Genomic DNA, 27,456 nt, shown 5'->3' with positions numbered 1-27,456 from the left:
AATCTTCCATATTATTGCCCAGTTTATCACGTGACAGGAAATTATCCCCTAATTAACTAACTTCATGGAACTGAGCCCTTGTTGAGAAGCCTCCAGTTGTGCAACTACTCGAGAACTTGTCAACATTTTGGAACCCGAAGGTTCATTGCCGTGCTCACAAGAGTCATCCACTGGGCGCTATCCTGAGCCAGATCAATCCAGTCCATACCACCCTATTCTGCTTCTTAAGATCCATTTCAATATTATCATCCCGCCTATGTTCAAGTCTTTCTATCTATTTAATTCCTTCTGGCTCTCCCGCCAATATCCTATATGCATTCCTCTTCGCTTCCATTCGTGCTACATGCCCTTTCAATCTCATCCTCCTATTATTCTAATTATACTTGCAGAAAAGTAAAAGTTATGAAGCAGGTTTGAAATTGTCCTCTACGTGATGTAATAAGGAAAACGTGGTGACAGTGATTGAGCACATGTTCACATACTTACGTAATGTCACCCAGAACTGTGTAAACTGAGGAAAGACAAAATTGGAGCAGAACTTCGTGGAGCTGATTTCCTCCCGGGAAGCCGACAGTTGCTCAGCCACTCAAATTTCCGGCATTCCGAAGGTTAATTATCGTGTTCACAACAGCCCGTCATGATCCCTATCCTGAGACATAAATCCAGTCCACACCCTCACATCCTATTCTTTGAGATCCATCCTAATATTATCCTCCAATCTACGTTTGGGTCTTCCTAGTGGTCTCTTGCCTTCAAGTTTTCCTACAAAGCTGTCACCATGTCTTTCCCCTATTTGGTACATGTCTTGCCCCTCTCATTCTCTTTAGTTTGTTCATTTTGCTGTTCTAACAAGTAGTGTTAATTGATAACAAACCCTAAAATATTGTCACGTGGCAAAATGACTATAGACGGGGCTGGATTGGTAATCGGATTTAATGGACACTTTTAACACACAATTCATGACTACACTTTACAAATCACTATCACATACTACTGTTCTCGATCACGGTTGTCACTCCTCTGCTTGGTAACGTCTTCCAACAGTGAACATTCCTTTGTTCCCGGGATCACGTCCTCGCAGGTTGGCGGCCACCTCACACCAACCTCCAACTCTTCTAACAGCCGACACAAGTCTCTCTCATAGTGTTGAAGTCAAAGTCAAAGTCACATTGCGACTGACGGTCGGTCAGTCTGTCTTAGTGTCGAGCCCCGGCTGGGGCTCATGACCAGATGTTACTTTTTAAATGAAAGTTACTGTTCTGTCCATGTGGAGCGCCCTCTCTGACCAGAAGTCGGGTCTGTCATTCGTTAATCATAGTCGATAGTATTAGTCCATTGTCACTATGTACACGTATTTACAATTCAGTCTTAATATCAAGTATGTGTAATATATACAAGGCCTCTGTCAGTCTAGGCTCAGTACAGCAGACTATGCCCTATTTCTAGTAGTATTTGCTACCACGGCAGTCTCCTCACTTGAACAATCGTATGCCTGACCCGTCCCTTAGACCGCTCGGCCGCGCTACAAATTCTCTCATAATCAGAGTCAGAGTCAGGATTACTTTACGACTGGCGGTTTACCGCCGATCAGTTCGTCTTGGCATCAGGCCCCTTGAGGCCCACGACCAGAGATTTTTTTTCCAACTGAACTCTTGCGGTAATAGTCCTTATGTAACATTATCTCTGACGAGAAAATGGGTCTGTCTCTTATGAATACATTCGACCTTTCTTCAAGTGTATATTTCGCACATACGTATAATGGCAGCTGGCCCTCATTAATATAGACTCGGCACGGACGCAACAGAAAACGTCTCTTCCATTATTTCGTATGCTCTCGTTGCCGGGGAAACGGAGTGTTCTCAAAGCTGTTCCCTCGCACCGGCTGTTGTACTGTCGCCTGTTTACCCATCTGTTACTTAGCGATAGCTGTTTCTCCTGTTTCGATAATTGTTGCTTTGAGCAAATATGCCACATTATGTAAAAGTAAAGGTGAAATTATCCCTAGTCCTAATTAAGCACCGCGCCATGAAGGCGTATGGGTGATTAGCGTGGTCATTGTTGAGTGAAAACCAAACGTTTCAGAGTTCTCTGCCTCCATCATCAGGGTCGGTGTGTTGAACGACTGTATATTGCTGTATATTGTATATATATGTCTCTTAGATCAATGCCTAATCCCATGGCAGTCTACCCTGATGATGGAGGCGAAGGAGATCTCAGAAACGTTGGATTTTAAGCTCAAAATTGACACGGCTGACAGCCCAAGAAGATTTTAGGACACTTATTCGACATGAAATCTTGCAGAGTGGAGGTATAACTCCACCACTCATGACATCAGCACTAGATAGAGGTGAAAAGTTAACACCCCCGACCACTTTATCCCCGGAAGAAAGCCTCCGGTACCCACTGCATAGGAGGTTTGGCGGGCAGTTATGGAGAAGAACAAAATTCCTTGCCCCTGTTGGGAACCGAACCACGGCAGTCCAGCCTGTTGCCTAGTCGCTATCCCGACTGAACTGCCCTGGCTCACGTAACTTTAAAAATGAAAACTGAAAAAAAAATCTGCACCTTATACAGACGCGCGAAGGGGGCGCGGAAGTCGTACGGTGTCTGGAAACCGCTGCCCTATGCTTGCGTCTCCTTTTTTATATATATTAATTTGAGACAACCTTGAATTGAGTACCTGAATGATACAGGCGCCGACATGGCGACCCAGCAACTAAATGAACTTAGGGGACAGTTTTAATTAATTGCGTAGTGTGGGGTAGTCCCCTTAGTACGTCGGCCACCATTTTGGATTATTGTACCAGACCCGGATGACATGATTATGAGTGTGGAGCAGTCGATTGAGTACAAATTGGCAGGGGAAACCGAAGTACGTAGAGAAAAACGTACCCCCAATGCCACTTTGTCCACCACAAATCCCACATGACGTGACCTGGTATCGAAACCCGGCCACCGCGTCGGGACAGTTACTCAACCGGTAGGATGCAAGATTCGGAATGTTTAGAATAACTGACCAAGGACATTGTTTAGCGACTTAGTCATGTCAGGGAATCATTTCTGTGGCGAGTTGGTTCGCCATGCAACCTTATGGTCTGTGCAGTTCACCCAGACCAGTTGAGCTATTTGCGTGTGGTGATTCATTTCGGTGTGGATATTTTGGTTAATCCCGCGTGTACTGATACACACAGAAATTGGCTGGAAACTTGCCTGATAAATTGAAGTGACGGAACCCTAGGTTTGTGTCATTCCTCAGGTGGTTTGTCGCTTGCTAATCACCGCTGAGCCCCGAGTTCAATCCCAGGGCAGTCTCTGTTAGTTTTGTGATGGACAGAGTGGCTCAGGGGCAGGTTTTTCTCCGAATACTTCGTTTCTCCCTGCCAGTTCTCATTCCACCAACGCTCTATTCTTTTGTCTATCATCAGGGGCTGGTGCAATGTGCCGATCTTGGGCAGCAGTGCCAAGGTACTCAGTCTCACCCTACCCCAATAATAATAAATACTGCAGGTCTTAAATACGTCTACACGAAAGTATAGTTGATACAGTCTCGGGAAAATTCTAAGCTCTCAGCGGCTGGGAGAATAAAGATAACTCCCTTCTGAGATGTGACACCATATAGATTAGTGCCCCTATCTTAAGGGTAGAACTCCTCTCTCCCTTCTGCCTTGGTGATGAAATATCGGGCACCTTCGAAACGCCTGTACTTGTATACGAAACTTCTGACGTTTTGGAATAACCTTCCTCCATCTTCAACATAAAAGAGAGAAGAGATTCTGCCCTGAAGATGGCAGTAGGTTTCTCCGAAACATTTGTACCTATCTACCAAATCACACGATGTCACCAAGTTACCGTCGTTAGTATAGTGACTAGGCTACAGGCTGTGCAACCGCGGAATCGGGGTTCAGTCGCAACAGGAATGAAAGATTTGTCATGTACAGGTAACACTAACTTTGGGACCCACCCGAGTCTCTTGTCCAGTAGGTGCTTTTGGTAAAGTGGGGTGAAGCTGACTGCTCACGTCTAGTGCCAAGAATAAGAATGCGTGGAAAGTTTTGAGACGAAAGAACTAAAAACCGTACTGTTAAGAACTAAAAAATTATTCATCGTCTTCGGCAAAGAGCCCTTTCTGAGTCATGGCCTTCCTTGGAAGAGTCCGTCAAGATTTTTCCATTGAATTAGACCATCCAGTTTTCACGTCTTCAGATTTCGCAGCAATATTTTTTGTACAGAGGAGGACGTCAGCCTTGCATCCAACCCCCAAAACATGTAGGACTAGGTCTCAATTTTCGTATCCCCACCTATAGGCACCGGGTTCTCTTTTCGTCGCCTTCTACAACTCGCAGGGCTACGGTGGAGGTAATCTAACCCGCCTACACCCTGGAACATATTTATTCTTGAAGGTCGGAAAAGAAATGCGACCTGTCTTTTCTAAGAAGCACGATTTGAAAGAAATCCTCGCCTTGTATTCGGGAAAATATGATATTAATCCTTTAAAGACTGAGCCTGAGTTATACAGAGTGTCCATAAAGTCTCTTTACAATTTCAGAAATTTATTACAAAGGAAAATGAAAAGACACATAAGTGGAAATTATTACAACACGAGACGTATATATTTAAGTTTTTTGGCCTCATTTAATACACCTCTGTATGGGCACCATTAGTTGCACGAAGCACATCAAGACGGTACTCGATTTCTTGCCATGTTCTCTGTAGCATACCCTCATCAGTTGTGGCAAAGGCATCAGTGATCCTCTGCTTTAGATTAATGATGTCCCGTGCCTTTGTTCGATACACGATATCTTTAACATAACCCCATATAAGGAAGTCGAGGGGAGTGACATCTGGCGAACGAGGTGGCCAGGGAATTGGGCCACCCCTTCCAATCCACCGGTCTGGAAATGTTTCATTTAGGAACCCACGAACATGCAGTCCCCAATGTTGTGGCGCACCATCTTGCTGGAAAATGATGGTCGGTTGAAGGTCATGTAGTTGTGGGGCCACGTATTCAGTTAAAAGATCAAGGTAAACATTTGCAGTAATTGATGGGTCGTCGAAGAAAAACGGACCAATGATTCGATTGCACATGATCCCACACCACACATTCACCTTTGGACTATCTCGCTGAAGTTCCCGAGTCACATGGAGATTTTCTGATCCCCACATTCTCACACTGTGTGTTCAGTTTCCCTGAAACATGATGCAGTTAACATGCTGGAACAAATGTCTGAGGATGAAACATTCCTCAACCGAGTTTGTTTTAGTGATGAGGCAACCTTTCATGTTTCATGGAAACTGGCGGGACTGAGAAAACCACGGGAAAGGCCTGTGAGGTTACACGGTGTTCCTTCCGAACCAGTCTGTGCCCCGGTGAGAGTACAGCGTGCAAAATTCCGGGTTCATATTCTCTATAAAGGCTATACAGAATTCCTTCATGTGTGTGTGCCCCCCCTTCCCTACACATATGTCCGTCGCGACGCTGGCGTCTCCCGTGGTGTTGACTTGAGGCAGAGCGCCAGCTTAGGGAGATTCATCAGTGTGGTATGTAGGCCCAGGGCTTCGCAGTAAACGTCCTTCGTGTGAGGTTCGTTCGCGTGGTGTTTCGGCGTTGAGCTGAAGTCTGAGGCATTTCGCATGTTTGAACAATGTAATCGTGTTCCTGAATCATTTGCGTTTGGAAAGTATACCCATGAAGAGTTACCTACACGTTGTTATTGTATCGAAACAGTGTTAGTGCTCAAGAAAACTGGAGGACGGTACGATGTGCTGGACATGTAGCTCGAATATCCCTCTATATATCTGTAAAAAGTAACATAATGATGAGACGAAAGTTCAGAAATTATCAAAATTTTCGGGTTAACATAGCAATGAATTTTTTAGTGGTAACGCTTCGCATGGTCGTAAGTTATGTAATGAGCAAGCGATCAATCTTTTGTTGCTAATAATAAAATAAAAATAGATTTTTCTAGAGTCAGATGGCTGATTATTATTTTAGCTTACTGGTGATTTAAACGGGCATAGGACCTTGCATTGGTATTTGTAAGAAACCCTGTTGTTTGTGTGCGCCTTCTTAGATGAGTACGGTAATATTGAAGGATGATATTAAAAAGGGTCTAAAATGTATGAGGTTTAAGATTCTCGCTACTGTGAATATTAAGATGTGGTATTTTGGGGTCTGACTTCATGTAGTTTTAGTACCTATGTACCAAAATACACGGCGTAACATCCCAGGTGTATATAATCTGGCACCTATGTAATGGATTTTGACAACATTTTAAATACTTTTTAAATTTTACAATGACATAATGGCAAGCAATGAAATAGATTGACGTAAATGGAGCACCTGATGATGGCACTGTAGTGCCGAAACATGTTGTGAAGTGACAGGTGAAATTGAGTGCACTAAAAGACGGACACTGCTTACATATCATGAACGTGAAAATCATCACTTTCAGGTTTTTGACCCATAATAGCCTACTTTTGTTAGCGGTTACGAACTTCGAGCCCTAGCTGAGACATAGTTTCCAAACATTTGATTTCTCTAAAGGCGCGTCCACATTACTCGTGCTCGTGCTCGCCAGGCTTGTGCTCGTCGGGAGACTCGTCTGGCTTTTACTTGTGCTCGTAAATCTTCGTCCACACTACTTCAGTTGCTCGCCAGGCTTCGGCGCGTGAGGATCTGTATATTTACTCGTAGTGTGTACAGGCTGTAGTCGTATTTTAATTTATTGGCTATAGTTTTTAAATTAAAAATTTAAAATTTGCATGTCTCTTGACTTGTCATATCGTCCACATTACTCGCGAGTTTAGCGAGTCACACGAGCACGAGTAATGTGGACGCGCCTTAAGATAAAATAGTCACGATATCTCAGTCAGTATAGTGATCAGGCTACTTGCTGCACGGCCCAAGAATCGGGTTTCGATTCCCGATAGGAACAGAAATTTATCTTCTCTCCACAGCATCCAGATGGATCTAGGGCTCACCTAGCATCCTGTCCAATGGGTAGCAAGGGCTAAAGCAACCGAAGGTTGAAGCTGACCGCCCATCTCCTTCCAATGCAGAAGTTAAGAGTGTGTGGACCTCTATCTCCACTCACAATGTCTTAATTCCGTGGTGATTAATGAGGCATAGAGACAATATTACCATTAAGAGGAAAATGCAGGAATCTTAGAATTTGGGATGGTCACCTCGTTTGTATAGGACCTACAGAGCCTAAATAAACAGAACTGGTGAAGTGAGACAGTTTCAGCTAATTATTGTGAACACGTTGAATTCTGTGGCCTCAGCTATAGTAATTTTTTGAACACTTGAAATTAAGATGGAGATGTGGTTTGGGATTAACGACGAGGTGTCTTGCCGACGCCGTAGCGTCGTGAGGCGCAGCCGCCTGGACATGTCACTCTTTCAGGAGGAGTTCAGCATGAGGAGGTTCGACCGCTTCAGAACGCTCGTGAAGGTTAGAGATGTGTGTCTTCGCATACAGTTTGTCTTAGTGTAACTAACTGCATGGAACATAATCCTTGAGAAGCTGATAATCGCCTAGTTAATCAAGACATTTTATAGACCCCCGAAGATTCATTACCTTGTTAACAAAAGCCCGCCGTTGTTGCTTATCCTGATCGACACGCATCCAATTAATATCCTCCCATGCCATTTATTTTATTCATTTTTAATATTATCCTTGCATACACGATGTGTCCAAGATACGTTAGGACTTTTTTTTTTGCCCTGCAATGCCATCTGTTGGCGATTTGTGGCGTTAAGATTCTTGAAGTTTGCATCGCTGCATCATGTGTTCTGACCTTGAATGTGACAGTACTGTTCTGACGATGGTCGGAAAATGACCAACATCAAATTTTGTTTGAAGTTAGGCAAAACAACCGGAGAAGCGTATGAAATGATAAAAAGTGTGTACGGTTGAGTCGCTTGAACATTTTTCGATGGTATGCTGTATTTCGTGACGGCAGGGAGGACATTGAAGACGCTCCACGTGCATCAAAGCCGAGAACAAGTCGCACTGAAGAAAATGTGAAAAAAAAAAGTGACCGAAATCCTTGCATCAGACAGATGGGTTTCTGCAAGACTCGTCGAGGAGCTTTTGGGAATACCAAAAAGTACTGCGCATCAATTTTGACCGAAGATTTGGGAAAACGGAAGGTCTGTGCGCGATTTGTACCGCACGCGCTGTCGGGCGATGAAAAACATGCCAGAGTGAAACACTGCAAAGACATGTTACGGTCGGCCCAAAGTGATACACAGTTTACAAAATCGATTGTTACTGGTGACGAGACATGGTGTTTTCAATATGAGCCTCTCACAAAGCGGCAGAGTGCAGCGTGGTTGAGCCCAAAGAAGCCGAAACCAAAGAAAGTGCGCATGCAAAAGAGTCGAGTAAAGACACTGCTAACAGTTTTCTTCGATTCCAAAGGAATCATTTACACGGAAAATCTGCCAGAAGCTCAGACAGTGAATTCTGATTTTTATCTCTGAGTCCTCAACGTTTGTGGGCGAGAATTCTTCGAATTCGACCCGAATATCGAGAGCAAGGTTCCTGGTCGCTCCTCCACGACAATGCCCCACCCCACAAATCGAAGATTGTGCGCGATTTTTTTGGCGAGGAAAGGGATCACAGTCCTTGATCATCCTCCTTATTCGCCAGATTTGGCTCCAGCAGATTTCTGGTTGTTCCCCAAAGTTAAGTTGGCGATGAAAGGAGACGTCACGACACCATCCAGGACATCCAAAGGGAATGTACCACAGTTTTAAATGCGATTCCACAGCAGGAGTACAGTGACTGTTTTCGAAAACTTTTCAATTGATTGCAACTATGTATTGATTCAGAAGGAGACTATTTTGAATAAAAAGAGTGATATTTTGAAAATAATTCACGTCTTGTATTTTTAATGAACACAGTCCTAACAGAACCTGGACACACTGTGTTTGACCGTAGGTCTTCCATATATTCTCTGGATTTTACGATTAAGTTTTTGCGCGCATTATCATGGCCCCAAGGTGTGTTGCTACATGGTCAGCCCATCTCACTGATCAATTATCCGTATTATTAAAGGACTCGTCAACAGTGCAACAATACTCGTATAAAGACATCTAGATTATGTTTCTCACTAAAAATGTAACTTTAATACTTTATGGCGTTAAAATCAATAAAATACCATTAGGACACTAAAAGTATAACTTACACACAAAAAGTGATTATCAAATTGCTAAAATATCTCTTGGTTTTACGTATTTTTTTCCAGTTTACAACATGTTCCGGCCGCATTTGGACCATCATCAGGCAATTTTTCTTTTGTTTTTTAGTAATTTGATAATCACTTTTAGTGTATAAAACATTTTAATAATTTGATAATGACTTTTAATGCATAAGTTACATTTCTAGTGAGAATCATATTCTAGATGTCTTTTATATTGTTGTATTACTGACGGGTGCTTTAATAATACGGATAATGCCTCAATGCAACGGGATGCTGAAATATAATATCACGGATCAGTGTTTGGTGAAGAGCGTTGTTTCTTTTAATACTTTACAGCCCAGTAGCTATTGTATGTACCAGCTGCTTTGACATACTAAAGCTATGCATTCTGCCCACACATGTTTTTGTGTGTTCCGTATGGTTCTCACAACAAACAGCGACTGTTTCCCTAAATAGCATTAACTGGTTGGGCTTTGTATCGGAGACGTAATGTGTTTCCTGTGAGATGTGTGTGTGTGTGTGTATATATATATATACATACATACATATTCAGGAGAAAATTGTATACTACATAGAAGAACCTGGTCTTGTGCCCCAGATGGGTGCTTGACACTAAGAGAGACCGGTCGACTGACCGTCGGTTGTAACATGACTTTGACTTTGACATAAAAACCTCTGTATATACAGGGTATACACAAAAGAATTGTGCAGTTTCAGAAGTTAATAAAAAATTTATTTCTCAGCTTACACGGTCACAACGTACACCGTCAGCGGCGGCAACTGTCCAGGTTTCTCATGCGTTGGTTAGAAACCTATAATGTGTGCACCCCGTTCGCCAGTTCTTACACCGTGCTATTTCTTTCTCTGGGTGTTCGTTGAAGACGGCGTTTATGTGGCAATATTGCCCACGTCCATCCATGAACTTCGTGATCGGATAACGCATGCGCTGCAGACCATTATAGCGGACATGCTACACCGGGTCTGGGATGAGTTTGATTACCCTGTGGATGTGTGTCGTGTGACCCAGAGTGCACACATTGAAGGTTTGTAATTTACGCATGAGAAACTTGGACAGTTGCCGCCTCTGACGGTGTATGTTGTGCCTGTGTAAGTTGAGAAATAAATGTCTTATTAACTTTCGAAACCAGCGGCCTTCGTAGTCTAGGGGTAACGTTCCCACCTCATGACTCAAGGTACGCGGGTTCAAAAACCCGGCGGAAGTCGTGGAATTTTTAAGGGCGGAAAAATTCAGGGAACAAATCCTCCGGGAGGGACTTTAAGCCGTGGGTCCCATGTCGTAGATTTACTGCACGTAAACGAACCTCATGTCTCTAGGAGACCTCTGAGTAAAATTAGGCCAAGTTTCCCGCCCAAGTAGTTTCCAATTCCTCCGGTAGATGGGGCAAGTATCAGGTACCACTGCCAAGTAGAGGGTAGAAACCTTGCTGGCAGAAAGGGACTAGGAAGCCCTGCCAGAGGATGGACGACCTCGCTGACAGAAAGGGACTAACCATTAGATACCACTGCCAGTAAGAGGTTGGAACCTCGCTGGCAGAAAGGGGCTGATAGTAAGCACCAGTACGGGTAGGGTATGGAGACAGTAGAAATTAAAGGGGGATGCACAATGGACCAGTAACCGGTCTAAGTGCATGGGGAAACCCACCCCCTCACTACGGAATACGGAACTTTCGAAACCGCACTATCCTTTTGTGTATACCCTGTATTATATAAATCCTACTTAGTATGGTGCAGTGACAAAGGGTGCACAGAGTCGATAATGACCTGGACGTCGTGACAGCGCGGATATACTCGTGCTGAAACTATTGTGCAACAAACATAGCGCCCTTACGTCGAAGAGGAGGCCCCCATCACGAAACACTTACGTATCAAGGAGAGAATACAGACCTTGGTTATCGATCTCGGGGAGGCTGAAGCAAGTAATGACTGTACTGGCGAAGGCCAGCAGCAATTTCCCAAACCCTGACCATGAAAGGTTAAGTAGAACTCGTACGCACATGCAGGGAGTAAAGCTCCGTTTGGGCCGCACCATAGCTCAAGTGGTTAGTCGCTGGCTTCCCACCGCGGCGACCCGGGTTCGATCCCGTGTCCAGGTGGGATTTGTGGTGGACAGAGTTGCGCTGAGGCGGGTTTTCTCCGAGTTCTTCGGTTTCCCCTGCCAATCTTCATTCCACCAAATTCTCCATCACCATAATCAACCGGGCAGGCTACTATAGGCCAATCNTCAGTGGCCGCCGTGCCGAGTGGGCCCAGTTGGACTCCACCCCCCCACTAAGCGAATTTAAAAAAAAAAGAAGCTCCGTTTGAGAAGGCTGGCTGGAGTGCCCCCCATTACACTTTCCGAGCTAAGCATCTGACTCACGTACAGAAAGCTAATGCCCCTTGAACCATTAAGTTGTGAATAGAGGCATATAAGCCCCCATGCTTATAATTGTTAACCTCTGAGACGTTTCCAATAATTCCACTTTAATCCAAGTAGTTCTTCTGTTAGGCTGGTCTGGTCTAGTCTAGATGTAACGCTCCTGACTTGTATTCGGGAGATGCTCGATTCGAATCTCTGCCGTGTCACCAGCTATCCTACGGTTTCTTGCGGTTTTCCTCAGCCCTTCCAGGAAAATGCCGAGATGGTACTACTTTTAGAGCACGCCCGCTTCCTTCATAATCCTATCCAGTTCATTCGTTAATCTTACCAACCAATGCTGTATATTCTCGGTACTGAAAGGGTCATTAAATAACAAGACGAAGCATGATAGTTCTTCCGTGGTAGTATTCGTGAGTAGCTTGATGTCGCCAGGCGATATGGGAGCAGGTCGCACTCTTCGCCTAAATATAGGCGCCCAATGACGTCACAAGTGTCCTTATATCGGTCGCCTGTCAGTTGGTACGACGACCTGGGCAAACGAGCAACCCCCTTCCGCTTATCTACGATCTCTTCTGTTCATAAAAATTACTTATTCTGGGATATAACGTGGTATAGTCTAGTAGTTGGTTGAGGCACTATGCTACAAGCCGGAAGGTCGCGGGTTCAAGTCCCGATAAGGTCATTGGATTATTTTTCAATTGACCTAATCCTTCCAGCCGCACTATGGCCCTGGGGTCGACTCAGCCTCTAACAGAAATAAGTACCAGGAATTAATTAAATAATTTTCCTGGGGAGTAAAGCGCGGCCGGCGCGTAAGGCTGACAACCTTACCGCCATCTTTGAGCCGATTGTCTAGATAATGTGGGACCCTCAATGTCTCACAACCCTATGGGCCTTCACTGCCGGTTACAGGGATGGCTTTACTTTTTACCAGTGTTTCGGAGAGATTGAGGCACCAGGTTCATTTGAAACGTTCATACAGGGTGCCCCAGGAGGAAAGGTCATGGTATCGGTCATTCCAAGCAAAAAATGTATATATGTACACGTGTCGTATTCCGAACGGTTTCCGAGATAGAGCTATTTCACTGTACAGTACAGTGTACGCTATACAGACGATCAAAACGCCAGGTCCTCACTCGAGTTGCAAAGTGCACTGATATTGACGGTAGAATTTTCGGAAATGTATTATACTGTGTAATCTCTACCAAATTGTCACTTGAACAACAGATACCGGTATTGAAGAAAGCAGTCTTCTGGGATTTGGCACCGTGTATATGTGGTGTTAACCGACGTTTCGGGGGAAGATGGAGGCGATACGTTCCTCCGAAACGTCGGTTAACACCACATATACACGGTGCCAAATCCCAGAAGACTGCTTTCTTCATAGTCACCGCCGTGAAAGCCTCAAATCTTAGATACCGGTATTACTTAATATCTCTTTCTTATCAACAATTTTTGGAACTGTAAAGTGAAATAGCTTTATCTCGGAACCCGCTCGGAATAGGACACATTTTGCTTAGAACGACCGATACTATGACCTCCTAGAATATTGACCTTTCCTCTTGGGACACCTGTATGCACCAGACTATAGGGCGTCACATCCCAGAAATTCATGTCAGTCACCGAGGAGGGGAACCCCAGATCCTCTTTCCATGTCTTCCCTGTTCGTAATAATCTTATCATCTGATGATTTGTAGTGTTGGCACTTGAGAAGCTGTGTTCTTATCTCTGTGTGCGATATAATCGTAATGGTGCTGCGTGAGATTATGGTGACCCAGTGCGCCGACAGATCGCAGCACGCGCCTGATGCAGATATGTATTACTAATTCTGTCGGTAGGTGTTTCCCAGCATACGGAAATTCGGTGATTAAATACAATAAGAGCTATCAACAGCACAAAAAATCGTTAGCTGATAGAGCTTTGAAATACATATGTAATCTTAGGATTTTCGCCTCCTCCCCGCCCTAAAATAATATGTCTCATGTGACTGCATTTTTAATGCCCTGCAAAATTCGAAAGGCGTCGTTTATTTCAAAGCTTAAATGTCTGATAACAATAAAAAAGTAGAAATAAAGAGTACTGTCTTCTAGGATACGTCGTCTAATGTGGTAGCAGTATATCGACGTTTCGGAGACGTATACAGCTTCTGTCTCCCGGATGACTGAGTGAGCCAAACAGGCAGAGTGGCTCATTCGACACCAAGTAATCTGAGCTATTCAAAGCATCGTTAGGTAAAGCACAGACAAAAAGATACGGCAGTGGCAACGAACCGAAGCTACTCTCTGCGCAGGACCACGTCCGTATCGAATTAGAGAGGTCTCTTGTTCATCTCTGCGGAAAGTTATTTTCTTGAGCACTGTGTAAAACTGTTGTAAGGACAGACACATCTATGGACATTGTAAAAACTGTTGCAAGGACAGACATCTATGGGCATTGTAAAAATTGTTGCAAGGACAGGCACATCTATGGTAATTGTGAAGATCCCTAGCAAAGACAGACATCTATGGGCATTGTGAAATTTTTGCAAGGACAGACACATCTATGGGCATTGTTAAAATTGTTGCAAGGACAGACACATCTATGGGCATTGTGAAATTTTTGTAAGGACAGACATATCTGTGGCTATTGTGAAAATTGTTGCAAGGATAGACACATCTAATGTCATTGTGAAGATCCCTTGCAAAGACAGACATCTATGGGCATTGTGAAATTTTTGCAAGGACAGACACATCTATGGGCATTGTTAAAATTGTTGCAAGGACAGACATATCTATGGACATTGTGAAAATTCTAACAAGAATAGACTCATCTGTGGGCATTGTGAAAATTGTTGAAAGGACAGGCGCGTCTGTGAACATTGTGAAAATACGTTTCTAGGACAGAAACCTTCATCCAATATCGAATGTTATAAAAATCGCAGCGTGTCAGAAACTATATGTCTCCCACCTGAGGACGGGAACAAATCCAGTCTCCGAAACGTTGTGCTTTTCAGAACTTTAGAGAGAATGGACTAATCTAAAAACTCAGTAATCCCGATTGTGTAAAATTGTTAAAGGAGAGGCGCATGCCCTTCTGCACTGCATGTTTTATTGCTGTTTGCATCATTGAAGTCTGCCTCACCCCATCCCACTTGATTACAGAACAAATATTGAGCTAACTGTTGTTCTCGTGCCTAAGTCCACGAGGAAACACTGTCGGTATATATATACACTGTCACGGGCGTCACAGTCGAGCGCTTGGCGACCAATCGTTACGTGCGAGTGGTTACCATTCCTGCCTCTTATCTGGGGAGTCCCAGGTTCAGATCTCTGCCCGGAAACCGACCATCCTGTGAGGTTCATCATGGTCTCACTCATTCATTTCAGGGAAATGTCGAGTTAATAAGTTATGTCATGCCTCCGTGCAAACCATCCCATGCCATACTTCATTATTTGTACAATCATTCAGTGTTTTATAATCTGAACTATTTTAAGCGCCGTTAATGAAATAGCAAAGTGCCAACAACTTGAAGGTTAGTGGTAATCGTACTGTGGACGAATCTTATTAATTGCCAGGTACAAATATTCGGATTTCATTGTGTAATGTGAATTAAACGGCAAAATCTTTATCTGCACGCAATAAAGGTAAACGCTATCCCTGTAACAGGCCATGGAGGCTCCCACATTTTGTAGTCAGTCGGCTCACAGATGGCGGTGAGGTCAGCCTTACGCGCAAGCCGTCCTTTACCCCCAGGAAGATTCGTGGTACTCATTTCTGTTAGAGGCTGAGTCGACCAGAGGACTACAGAACGGCTGGAAGGATTAGGTCAGTTGAAGAAAATTCAGTGACCTCATCGAGAATCAAACCCACGACTCTCCGGTTTGTAGCATAGTGCAACCAACTACGCTGCCGCGTATGAGGTCAGTAAATAAGTCACAGATGGATATAAAATGTAAAACATGTGATATTCGAACCTGGAAGAAACATATACTCGTACTTTTTGACATTCTCCACCAACATTGGTGCACTTGTCCCATCGCTCTACTAGACCGTCGGAACATAGAAGTACTTTGAAAGTTGCCTCAGCTACTTCCGCATCTGGTCTGGCATGAAAATTTCTCGACCCATTCTGAACCCCTTTGCGCGATAAACTCTTCCAACCGTAAACAGGAAACATTTCTTTCTGAATATCTTTTGAGTTGAGCCCTTTTGCCCACCGAAACCGCACAATAGAACGCTACTCTTCAGTCGCGCATTCAAAAGCACGGTTGCTGTTTTGGCTGTTGAAACCAGCATTTGAACATGCGCATGCGCGTCCGCTACCTAGACTGTCATGACGCTGGATTGTGCTGCCACCTGGTGATACACAACGAAAAACTATTACGTCCATTACAGCTGTGTTACTTCCATGTGTGACCTATTTACTGACTCCCTCGTAGTGTGTGCTCTTACGCCTTCACTTCCCCTTCTGACGTCATTGCGTGGTGCTTCATTAAGTACACGAACAACTTTTGTCTGTACGTACCACATGGAGGCCAACAAATCCAGCCGTTTACTCATGTATGACGAGTGAAACTTTAAACCGGACAAGGAGAAAAATCTTTGAATTTACTCATTAATAATCCTCCCCGCTTTCTTTCAGTAGTTTCTCCATTTATGTCAAACGGTGTTTCTGAACAGTAAAGTACGTATATATACAGATGATATAATACAAGGGACTATTTTGTATGTCTTGTATCTTATGTAACAGTTATAGGCTTGAGGGGAGCGGTTACACAACAGCGAAATTAATTTGACCCTGAAGATGGAGACAGATAATCCCCTGAAACTTTAGAACTTTCTAGGAAGCACAATGTATCATTGAAGGTCGCAGTTCAAGGACCGAATTGTTATGGCCCACCCCTTATACATACATTCATTAGTATCCCCTACAAGACTGCACGGTGTGAGAACTCGGAACATCACAATTTAATACCTATCGCCGTAAAAACCTGAAAAGCTTATACCCTTTTCATAACGTGAAGGTCTCACTAGTTAGATTAGAAACCCCAGCCGTTTATTGACGGCGTACGTCTCGTTGGCCTACTCGTCAGCTGTGAAAATGAAGGCAGTACATTTCTGCGAAACGTCGGTGAATTTATACCGGACTACGCGGTGTCACTCCCCAGAAAGTAACACTTCCTGTTCAAAAGAGATAGTCATTGGTCCGTATTCCGAGACACATAAATCCACTCCACACCGTCGCTCAGCGACTTTTAAGATTAATTTTAATATTATCGCATTGTCTTGGTCTCTTCGTGTTTTCCAATCAATTTTTTGTATGAATGTCGTATCTGTCCCATGTATGCTACATGACAATGGTGTTTGGATTTTGACTCGATTTATTGACCGCTTACAGATCGTAGCTACAAGTAACTACAGCGCCAGCGCTATCTCCACGCTTCACAAATCACTGGAGCACGTGCTGAGTCTTCTCTGTTTTCATTAGCCGTTTCCTGGTAACGGATCCCAGCAACTGAGATTCCTTAGCATCTGTGCTCACGTGTTTGCCCGCTGGCTAATCCTGTTCACAACTGCTCTAAGCTCGAAGTCAGAGTTAAAGTCACATTACGACTAACGGTCAGTCAGTCGTAAGTTTTTGTGTTGAGCCCCGTCTGGGGTCCATGACCAGATATTTATTACTGTTTGACAGTTTCGGCCTTGTTTTTGTGGGGCGCCCTCTCTGACGAGAGGACTGGTCTGTCTTTTGTATATGCTGCAGGCTCTTGCCAGCGCAGTCTTTCTCGGGTCCGAGTCCCTTGGGACTCGCGACCATATTTTACTGTCTCAGCTTTGAGACTTCCCTTATCGTCGCCTCCTACGATTCGCAGGGTCACGGTGGAGATATTTGACCCCACCTCCACACGAGTATGCCCTAAGCCATAAACTCAAGTCGAAGTCACATTGCGACTGACGGTCAATCAGTCCGTCAGTCAAGTCCAAGTCACGTTGAGACTGGCGGTTAGTCAGCCAGTAAGTCTTGGTGTCGAGCCCCATCTGGGGCTCATGACCAGATATTTATTACTGTTTGGCATTTACGGTCTTGTCTTTATGGGGCGCCCTCTCTCACGAGAGGACGGGTCTGCCTTTTGTATATGTTGCAGGCCCTTGCCAGTGCAGTCTTTCTCGGGTCCGAGTCTCTTGGGACTCGCGACCATATTTTACTGTCTCAAATTTGAGACTTCCTTTCGTCGCCTCCTACGACTCGCAGGGTCACGTTGGAGGTATTCGACCCCGCCTCCACACGGGGACTCTTCAGTAAGTCAAAATCAAAGTCAAATTGCGACTGACAGTCGGTCGTCAGTCAGTCAGTCAGTCAGTCAGTCAATAAGTAAGTCTTGGTTTCGAGCCCAATCTAGGGCTCATGACCAGATATTTATTACTGTTTGACAGTTACGGTCTTGATTTTGTGTAGCGCCCTCTCTGACGAGAGGACGGGCCTGTCTGTCTTTTGTATATGCTGCTGGCCCTTGCCAGTGCAGTCTTTCTTGGGTCCGAGTCCCTTGAGACTTGTGACCATATTTTCCTGTCTCAGAATTGAGACTTCCCTTTTCGTCGCCTCTTACGACTCGCAGGGTCACGGTGGAGGTATTCGACCCCGCTTTCACACGGGGCAATCCACTCTCAGTCAGTCAAGTCAAAGTCAAAGTCACATTGCGACTGACGGTCAGTCAGTCAGTAAGTCTTGGTGTCGAGCCCCATCTGGGGCTCATGACCAGATATTTATTGCTGCTTGACCGTTACAGTCTTGTTTATTGGGGCGCCCTCTCTGACGAGAGGACGGGTCTGTCTTTTATATATGCTGTTGGCTCTTGCCAGCGCAGTCTTCCTCGGGTCTGAGTCCACTGGGACTCTCGACCATATTTTACTGTCACAGTTCTGAGACTTCTCAGTCAGTCACTCTTGGTGTCCCATTTATAACCTCTCGGCACGGACAGCACAGAAAACAGCTCTTATATTGTTGCGAGAATTGCCTAGCAACATATATAAGTAGTACAGTATAATAAATACTAGGGGTTAGTAATTCTGCATGCTGTCGCAAGATACTGCATGACTGCATCAAGCAGAACAGAAACACTGGGATTCGTGAAATATTACTCAGCGCCGTAGAGTGACGCATCGGCTTCGAATTTTGGCGCGGACTCTGCACATATCTTACGAGGCGCCATGAGTAAATTCGTCGCTGTGACTAATATCAGGGGTTGCATCTCTGTGAGAGTCGAGTTGAGATGTAAGGCATTTTAGTCTGTCGTGATCTCGTCTGTAGTGTAAATGTGGGCCATATTTCATGCGGGCATCAGATGTGTTGTACTGATACTATGTCGTTTCATATGTTAATATCATGAAGAGAATTTTACATTCCGTTCGTTGAAGACCTCGTTAAACTGTGTATAAACCATCTTTGAGGTTGCGTCATCTTCAGGATGTGACGTAGGCGGTTTAGTCATCATTGTAAAGTTCGTGGCAACTGTTTTCAACGTACGATAGCAGCCGAAACGTCCATACCAGAAATCTAATTGAACACACAGGGCTTTGCTTTCCTTAAGATTGTCTGCTGAAGGTGTGAGACACCCTCAGATGTTTTAGAGAGACATTACTTTCAGTTAAAACTCATTTGTGAAAGTAATTAACACAGTTTCGTCTGAGTTAATTTTGACCTGGATCCAGTAATGGGGCAAGAGACCGTCTGTCACCCTTCTGTGTGTTCCAACAAGCCGGCCCTTTTATGGTACACCGCCGTTATCCAGGTGGTCCAGGTAGGCTGTTTGACATCATCGGGTACTTTCATGTATCAACGCCTTTTCAGAGTAAAACCAATTAACCATTTAAAGCCCAGTGGCTACTATATGTACCACCTGCTTTAAAGGTAAAGTTGTCTCTGTACTTAATCACCACGCCATGAAGACATATGGAGGAGTGGAGATATAGCTTCAACATTCTCGACCTTAGCAGTAGTTGGAGGTGAGTGGCCAGTTTCACGCCTCGGCCGCTTTACCCTTCCGGGGAAAGAGCTTCCGGTACCCACTGGATATGAGATTGGGTGGGCCCCAGAACGAGTCTGGACGCTATAGAGAGGAGAAAAAAAAACTCTTCTCCCTTCCAGGGATCGAACTCCTTCCAGCCCGTCTCTGTACTGACTGAGCTCTCCTGGCTCCTACCTGCTTAGAATTCTGCGTCCTTCAGGTAGTTATTTTATGTTTCGTATGGTGGTTCTCATGGTAAACTTGTCTCTTTCCGTAAACAGCATTAATAGGTTAGTCTTTTTAGCGGAGGCTTATGTGTTTCATCTCATAGTCGTGAGACAGTAAACTGGACTCGGAACCAAGAATGATTGTGCTGCTGAGGTCCCGCAGCAATTTGCCCGACCGACCCTAACACTTTAACCTTGAAAATTAATGCAGCATGTCCCTCCGAAACATTAACATCCACCTACAAGACCGCGTGGTGCCACAGTGCGAACGTTCACCGCTCTAAAGGCCTTAGGACGCGATCGGAGCTTTGTGGAGGCTGAGCCCGACTTCTCGAGCGGGTCAGTGTGTCATTTCCCTCCCGACATTCCTTGCGTTCCATTCCACTTCGTATGTTCATCACGTTCTTCTTTGAAGTGCCGTCCTCTCTGAATGTTATTCATCTCTCGTGTATATCTGTCTCCAGACATAATTGTCAAACGTCTTCTTGTTATGTCCCCGCGGCATGGACGCGTCCACTGGCTGCGAGTGGAAGAGACGGCCTCCAGNGTCGTCAAGCCTCTTTAGGCTTACGACCAGCTTTCTTCCCCCCCCCCCTTTTTTTTTGGGGGGGGGGGTTAAATAACGGCCGAGGCTATACAGTGTGTCCCAGAAAGAAACGTTAGTATTGTGGGAGGTCATAGTAGCCGTCATTCTAAGGGCCGCGCCATAGCTCAAGCGGTTAGTCGCTGGCTTCCCGCGGCCGGGGTTCGATGCCGGGTCTGGTTAAATGGGATTTGTGGTGGACAAAGTGGCGCTGGGGCAGGTTTTCTCCAAGTACTTCGGTTTCCCCTGCCAATCTTCATTTCACCAAATTCTCCATCGTAATCACCCGGGCGGCATCGTAATCACGTAGGCCAATCAGTGGCCGCCGTGCCGAGTGGACCCAGTTGGACTCCACCCCCCACTAAGCGAATCCGTCATTCTAGGCAAAAAAGAAGTGTATATGTACATGTTATTTATTCTGAGCGGTTTCCGAGGTAGAACTCTATCACTGTACAGACGAGGAACACGCCATTTCCTCACACGCGTTGCAAAGTGCATTTATGTTGACTGTGGAATTTTCGACAATGTATTATACTAGGTAAGCTGTGTCAACTGTTGTCACGTGAACAATAGGTAGAAACAGTACGTAATAGCTCTTTCTCATCAACAATTTTGAAACTGTACTGACTCTGACTAAAGACAGACCCGTCTTTTCTTCAGAGAGGGCGCCCCACAATAACAAGACCATAAATGTCAAACAGTAATAAATATCTGATCATGAGCACAGATGGGGCTCGACACCAAGACTGACTCACTGACTGATAGTCGCAATGAGACTTCGGCTTTGACTTGAACCTCCGTTCAGAGAGGACTTGAACACGGAAGCAGAGGAATCGCCAGTGTTAGAAGCCGTTGGCGGGAAACATCTAGTGAAGACACTGCGGGCTGGAAAAGACTTAACATGTGCTGGAGTGATTTGTAAAGTATTCAGGTCGGCGATAGTGTTATAGTTATTTGTACTTTCGACCTGTATGTAAGTGGTCAGTAAATCCATTTATCCAAACCCCCGTCTATAGGCACACATACTACGTTACAGTGCTATCGGAAATTAATTTAATGACAAACATTAATGGGCTGAAAGAAAATTATGTGCCATTACCTATCCTGTACTGTTGCCAAGAATTCGACTCTCTTGCTTGCGCGAGTTCAGTTGTATGTCATTTAAACCAGTGCTTAACCGCCGGGCCGCGGCCCAGTAGTGGGCCCTGGCATCAATTATACTGGGCCGCGAGAGGCTCTTCTACAATTTGTCATTTTCATTTCTGAGCATTTTTCATGAATAAATATTTTATAGTGGAAATATTCTGAGGAGAATAATATTTGTGTCAAGAAGCTCAGACACAGAACACCTAAATCTGTGTAGCAAATGTCAGTGACCAAGCCGCATATTTTTAAACATGGAAGTATTCATGAATGATCGGGATTTTTAAGACATCCATATCTTTCAACATTCGGAAAGGCAATACCGATGTTTAAGACCAGTCATAAAAATTGCCTGCAAGCCGATTACAACAATGGGCGGCATATCCTCTGTTCTCAGAACTGAGCGAAATAACATCTGTGTTGCAAATGTCAGTGACCAATTAGCAAGGAAGTATAAAGAAAATGTTTCCACTGAAATTGAAGATCAAGGCAGTCTGTATCCGGTTCTCAAATCTGGTAATACTGGATACTGTTTCTTCGCAAGTTCGCATTGCAATGTGTAAGTGCTTGTTTCGAAACCTGACTGATTTAAATTTTAACACGAAGAAGAGGCAAGGGACTTTGTTTAATTTTGGTGTTAAGAAATCTCGTATTGAAGGTGTTTGTGACGCAACAAGTAGCGATTCATCCACCACAAGCCTACATAGCGATCTCCAGGATGTACAAAATGAAGGGAAAGGCACCAGCATACAGAAGTAAAAGTCTGCATCCCTTCGTAAGTACATGGAGAGCCCTAACACTGACCAATTGCCACGACCTCAGTGTGTGATTTGTGCTACTGTTCTGGGAAATGAAGCTATGAAGCCATCGCCACTTACCCGACATCTCAACACAAGACATTCCGATCTAGTCAACAAATCCATTGAATTCTTTATGCGTAAAAGAGATGCACTTAAAGTAGAAAAGAAAATTATTTACCAAGCTTCAACCACTGACACTTCACTTCTGACGACATCCTATTTAATATCACTACAGATAGCTAAATGTAAAAAACCATATTCCATTGGGGAAGAACTCATTAAGCCTTCTTTGATTGCTGCTTGTAATGAAGTATTGGGCCAGTCTGCGGCAAGTAAAATGAAAGACATCCCATTGTCGAATGATACAGTTGGTAGGCGGATATCTGATGTGGCAGAAGATGCAGAAACGCAAGTCATTGAAAAAAAATAATAAATCGAAATTGTTTGCATTACAACGGGACGAATCTACAGATATTCAGAACAGCAGCATTTTACTTACGTATGTACGATATATTGACCATGACGAGAGTGACATGAAGGAAGACATTTTAAGTGTTTCTGAATTACCTACGCACACTACCAGCAGTGAAATTTTCAAAGTTTTAAATGGTTTCATGGAACAGAGACGTCTCGAATGGAAAAATTGCGTTGGAGTTTGTACTGACGGCGCTGCCTGTCTTGCAGGTAGAAATTCAGGTTTGGTTACTAATATTAAGGATATGGCGGGCAATAACTTAGTGTCAACGCATTGCTACATTCATAGGCAAAACCTGGCCTCCAAAAAATGGCACCTGAGCTTAATGAAGTCCTGTCTCAATCTGTTAAGATTATTAATTATATAAAAATAGTGCTTTAAATACAAGACTGTTGAAAGCATTGTGCGATGAAATTGGCTCTAATCATCAAAATCTTCTTTTCCATTGGGAAGTTCGTTGGTTGTCCCGCGGGAAAGTTCTCAAGAGGTTATATGAACTCCGAAAGGAAATCGAGCTCTTTCTAATTGATAAGAAAAGTAACCTGTCCCATTATTTCCAGGATAAGAAATGGGTAGCCAGGCTGGCGTATCTCAGCGACATATTTTCTTACATGAACGAGTTGAATTTAAAACTTCAAGGTCCAGATACAACAATATTTAATGCGTGGAACAAGATCGAATCATTCAAAAAGAAACTCAAACTCTGGTGTAATATGATTGCAGAAGGAAACAATGAAATGTTTCAGTCATACTCAGATTATATTATGGAAGCAGATGATTTCTATTCACAGAATTCAGTTTCAGATATTATTGCAGCCCACTTGAAGATGTTGTCGTTTGAAAAATATTATCCCGAACATGAGGATCCCCTGAGACAAAATATGTGGGTTGTGAACCCTTTTGTTGAACACAAAGAGACAGCCCTTTCCCATGAAGAAACCTTTCAACTTACTGAATTATCATCGGACAAAGGACTGGAAAGTACTATTAATACTACGAGTAATTCTAAATTCTGGATAAGAATGAAAAATGAATATCCAAATTTACATGAAATAGCAGTGAGTTTTCTACTTTATTTTTCCACCACATATCTTTGTGAAACTGCATTTTCTGCCATGACTGTGCTTAAAACGAAACAGAGGAACTGCCTGCAACTTTCTGACTGTCTCCGTTTGGCTCTCACTTCAATTCGTCCCAGAATTAATAAGCTAACGGACGGAAAACAGAAACAGAAGTCTCACTAGCCTAACTAAAACCTTCTCAACTCAGTTGTGATAAAAGAAACTAAGTTTAACTTTTCAATAACTTATAATTGCTGTTAAAGTGCTGCGTCTTTAAAATCAAAATATTAATTAGTGTTGGAAGTAGTGTTTAGAATTGAGAGATTCATACATTTTTATTTATCAAATTACATACTTTACATATATAATTATTTGGCGTGCGTATGTGATAAGTGTTTCGCCGGCAAATTGGCGTCCTTCTGCTTCTTCCCCTACTCACCTGCCTTCTGTGGTGAGTTACAATGCATAAATATTTTTCTCACTGCCGTTTTTTCCAAACCAACATCATTAAAATCAGTTTAATAATACAATAATCAATTTTACGCTGAATAACATAAGTTTTTGGTGATGAGCATGGGATATGTCAATGAAAATTAGCACAAATTAATTTAATGATGTTGATCTGAGGAAAGTGCAAAATGCCACAAGATTGCATTAGTCCAGTGATTAATAACTAATTAAAATGTAATTTTATGTTTGTCAACACGCCACACCGTATACATAAGTGTACTAATACTCTTTATGATTATGCTATAATTAATTACTAATATTACGTTAGCTTAATGCATGAACTTTAACAAAACTGGAAAGGTACGTGTATTTAGGAGTAAATTTGTTGGAACTGGACCCTCGTCTTATAAAAAAAGAACTTACTGGGCCGCGGTCTCATAAAGGTCGAGAACCACTGATTTAAACTAACATTTACGATCAGGAATTTTTTAGCCACCCGATGTTCTACACCTGCAGGTCCCTCTTCGACCGACACGTCAAAATATTCCTCCTAGCTTTGCTGACCTATGCTTGTGGGTGACGTACAGTGTGACTTTACATTTTCTCGCTCCTCTGAAGGTCCCTTCGGTGTTGATATTCTGAGGGCAGTTAACAGTGGAAGGAAGAGATGTCCTGAGGTCCATTTTCCTCAAATGATAATACAGTGATATTTCTTAGTGTGAAGTCACGGATAACGCGCACGTAACGTAAGATCTGAATGTGTCATATAGATCCTGGTGGACTTTGAACGGGAACACGTCAGCTCAAACTTTCATCACCCAACATGGAAGTTCTATGGAATAGCTTGATGTAACAACTTTCTGGCGTCACACCTATGAACAGAGCTTACAGATCAGTCTGATGTCAACCAGCATTCTATAACAGTATAGTACATACGTACTCGTAACTTTCCAGTTAACACTGTAGTACATGGTTTATAGATCTGGGTCGCCATATCCCAGATGATTCCCGAGTTCTCAGGGCTTTACTTAAAGTATTGTCACGATTATGTGTCGCTCCCGACGGAGTTTTGGATTGGAGATTGGATTTATTGACCACTTTAACACAACTGGTGACTACACTTAATTATGGCGCCATCGCTGATCTCCACACCTTACAAATCAGTACAGCAGACGCTAAGTGTTTTCAGTCTGTTGTGTCTTCACCAGTAGTTGCCTGGCAACGGCTCCAACAATGGCTATTCCAATGCTTCCGTGCTCAGGTCCTTTCTCTATGACGGCTCGGTTATAACATGCCTTCTCGGACCAACAGAAATCACAGCTCTTCTATTGTTGCTTAAATCGTTTCCATGGCAATGTGTTTTGTTTGCGAAGGCTTTACCCAGTAACGGCTCCGGTATATTTTATCGTGGTCGTTGCCTAGTAGCGGATGTTGTTTCGAGGTCGTTACCCAGTACGGGCTCTACACGCTACAATATATTTGTATCCATGCACAATTTTGTGCAAGTCGGTAAGTAAATCAGTAAGATTTAATGCAGGTGCTTTCAAAGAATGTACTTTCAGGCCACAGATTCCAATAAAAACAAATGTGATGGATTTTCTCTCTTTAACCTTGCTGACATCATCAGCTTTAATCATGGGAATGGCATACATTTATGTATTATTTTAGAGGTCTCTGTATCACACCGTTTGAGAGAAGAGAAAGCTATCTAAGTACGGTAGCAGACCAAGTCAAATGAAAAGTCGTGGAAGATGTAAGATACATTGGGGGGGGGTGCAACATTCTGGTAGAAGGTTCCCAGGCGTCACCCGTTTGTCCTTCTAGTAAGGGCAGTGTGAAAGTGAAGACGTTAGAATGGTTCGAGAGATAGTGGCTTCAAACAGAGGCCACAAAATTTTTATTTCTTGCATAATTTGGCATAACAGTTTGGTGGCAACGAAGGGATTTAGTTTTGATGGACTTGAATCTGAGGAAGCGCACAGCAGCAACTTGAGGTACGACTTTTTGAGATATAACGTGTAGTCCGGTGAAAGTAAAATTGTGTTTCGGAGGGACATGTCGCCTCCATCTTCAGGGTCGAAGAGTAACCCATGCAAGAAACCAGCATGGAAAAAAGGGCCCAGCTTTCTGCCTGCTTTATCCTGGTTTCTTCACATCCGCCCAATCTATGCAGCAATATTTACATAACAGCTCCAAGTTTTCTGTTGCATAACGTATTATTGTTCTCAGAACTTCCCGACTTCCTGCCCTTATCGGCTGTGATTACAGTGAAGTGTTCCTCTGTCGTGCGTATTTACAGTGTGTTGCACCATGTGCCGTTAGGCTTCCCAGGAAAATTAATGTTGGATTTGAGATTTTCACAGCGGTGGGGCCCATGAGTATGATCTGGGTTATCGGATGGAGCTCGACATTTCGGAAGAGCATCGCCTCCATCTTCAGCGTCAAAGATGAAGCTCAACTTGAGATGTCCAAGGCAGCGAAGATTCATATTTTAGTCTTCCGGGCTGAGAATGTTCAAGCCAAGGAGGATAAAGTGGACAGGGCATGTAGCATGAATTGTGAGAAGAGGAACGCATGTAGAATATTGGTGGAGAAAGCCAGAAGGAAATAAGACCACTAAGAAGACCAAGTCTTAGATGAGTGGATAATATTAAAATGGATCTTGGAGATATAAGACGGGGTGGTGTGGACTGGATTGATCTGGCTCAGGATAGGGACCAGTGGTGTGCTCTTGTGAACACGGTAATGAATCTTCTGGTTCCATAAAATTGCTGGAAAGTTCTTCAAAAGCTGCGCAGCTGGCGGCTTCTCAAGGAGGGCTCAGCTCTATGAAGTCAGTCTTCCAAGTTGTGATATCGTATAGTCTAGTATGTACGAGTAGTTACAAACATATAAATAAATGATACCTGCCTCTCCTTCAGCCTTTATAACGGAAGTAGCATATGTATATTCCTGCGAAAGGTTGACAGCTACCAGATTTCACGATCCCATAGCTCAGCAGACGAAACTTGCTCCGAGTGTTTCTTACTGGGCGTATTCTTCGATCCTGAAGATTGAGGTTATATGTTCCTCCTAAACATTAGGCTGTATCCGAACTACACGGCGTTACAACCCACAAGACCGTATTATCCAAAATGAAAGTAAC

At 43.7% G+C, this 27,456-nt stretch overlaps 1 protein-coding gene across 7 annotated transcripts in view; it reads left to right on the top strand.

The window, feature by feature from the left end:
* Positions 1-27,456, top strand: part of LOC111874219 — a 99,066-nt gene that overhangs the window by 17,560 nt on the left and 54,050 nt on the right. For 2 of the 7 annotated variants that reach the window (XM_023869539.2, XM_023869538.2), the window contains exons 1-2: positions 5,554-5,753; positions 6,958-7,454. The exons of 2 other annotated variants lie outside the window; for them this stretch is intronic. In XM_023869539.2, coding sequence (XP_023725307.1) covers positions 7,317-7,454 — 138 coding nt within the window. In that variant the 5' untranslated portion in view covers positions 5,554-5,753; positions 6,958-7,316. Of the gene's footprint in view, positions 1-5,553; positions 5,754-5,882; positions 5,898-6,391; positions 6,453-6,957; positions 7,455-19,251; positions 19,366-27,456 lie in introns of those variants that run through there. 3 more of the 7 variants (XM_033755378.1, XM_033755379.1, XM_033755380.1) reach the window with 3 other exon arrangements.

Source organism: Cryptotermes secundus, unplaced genomic scaffold (assembly GCF_002891405.2).
Source record: "Cryptotermes secundus unplaced genomic scaffold, Csec_1.0 scaffold26, whole genome shotgun sequence".
Taxonomy (NCBI): Eukaryota; Metazoa; Arthropoda; class Insecta; order Blattodea; family Kalotermitidae; genus Cryptotermes; species Cryptotermes secundus.
Note: the sequence above shows the minus strand (reverse complement) of the source record. Positions and strands in the feature narration are given on the sequence as shown.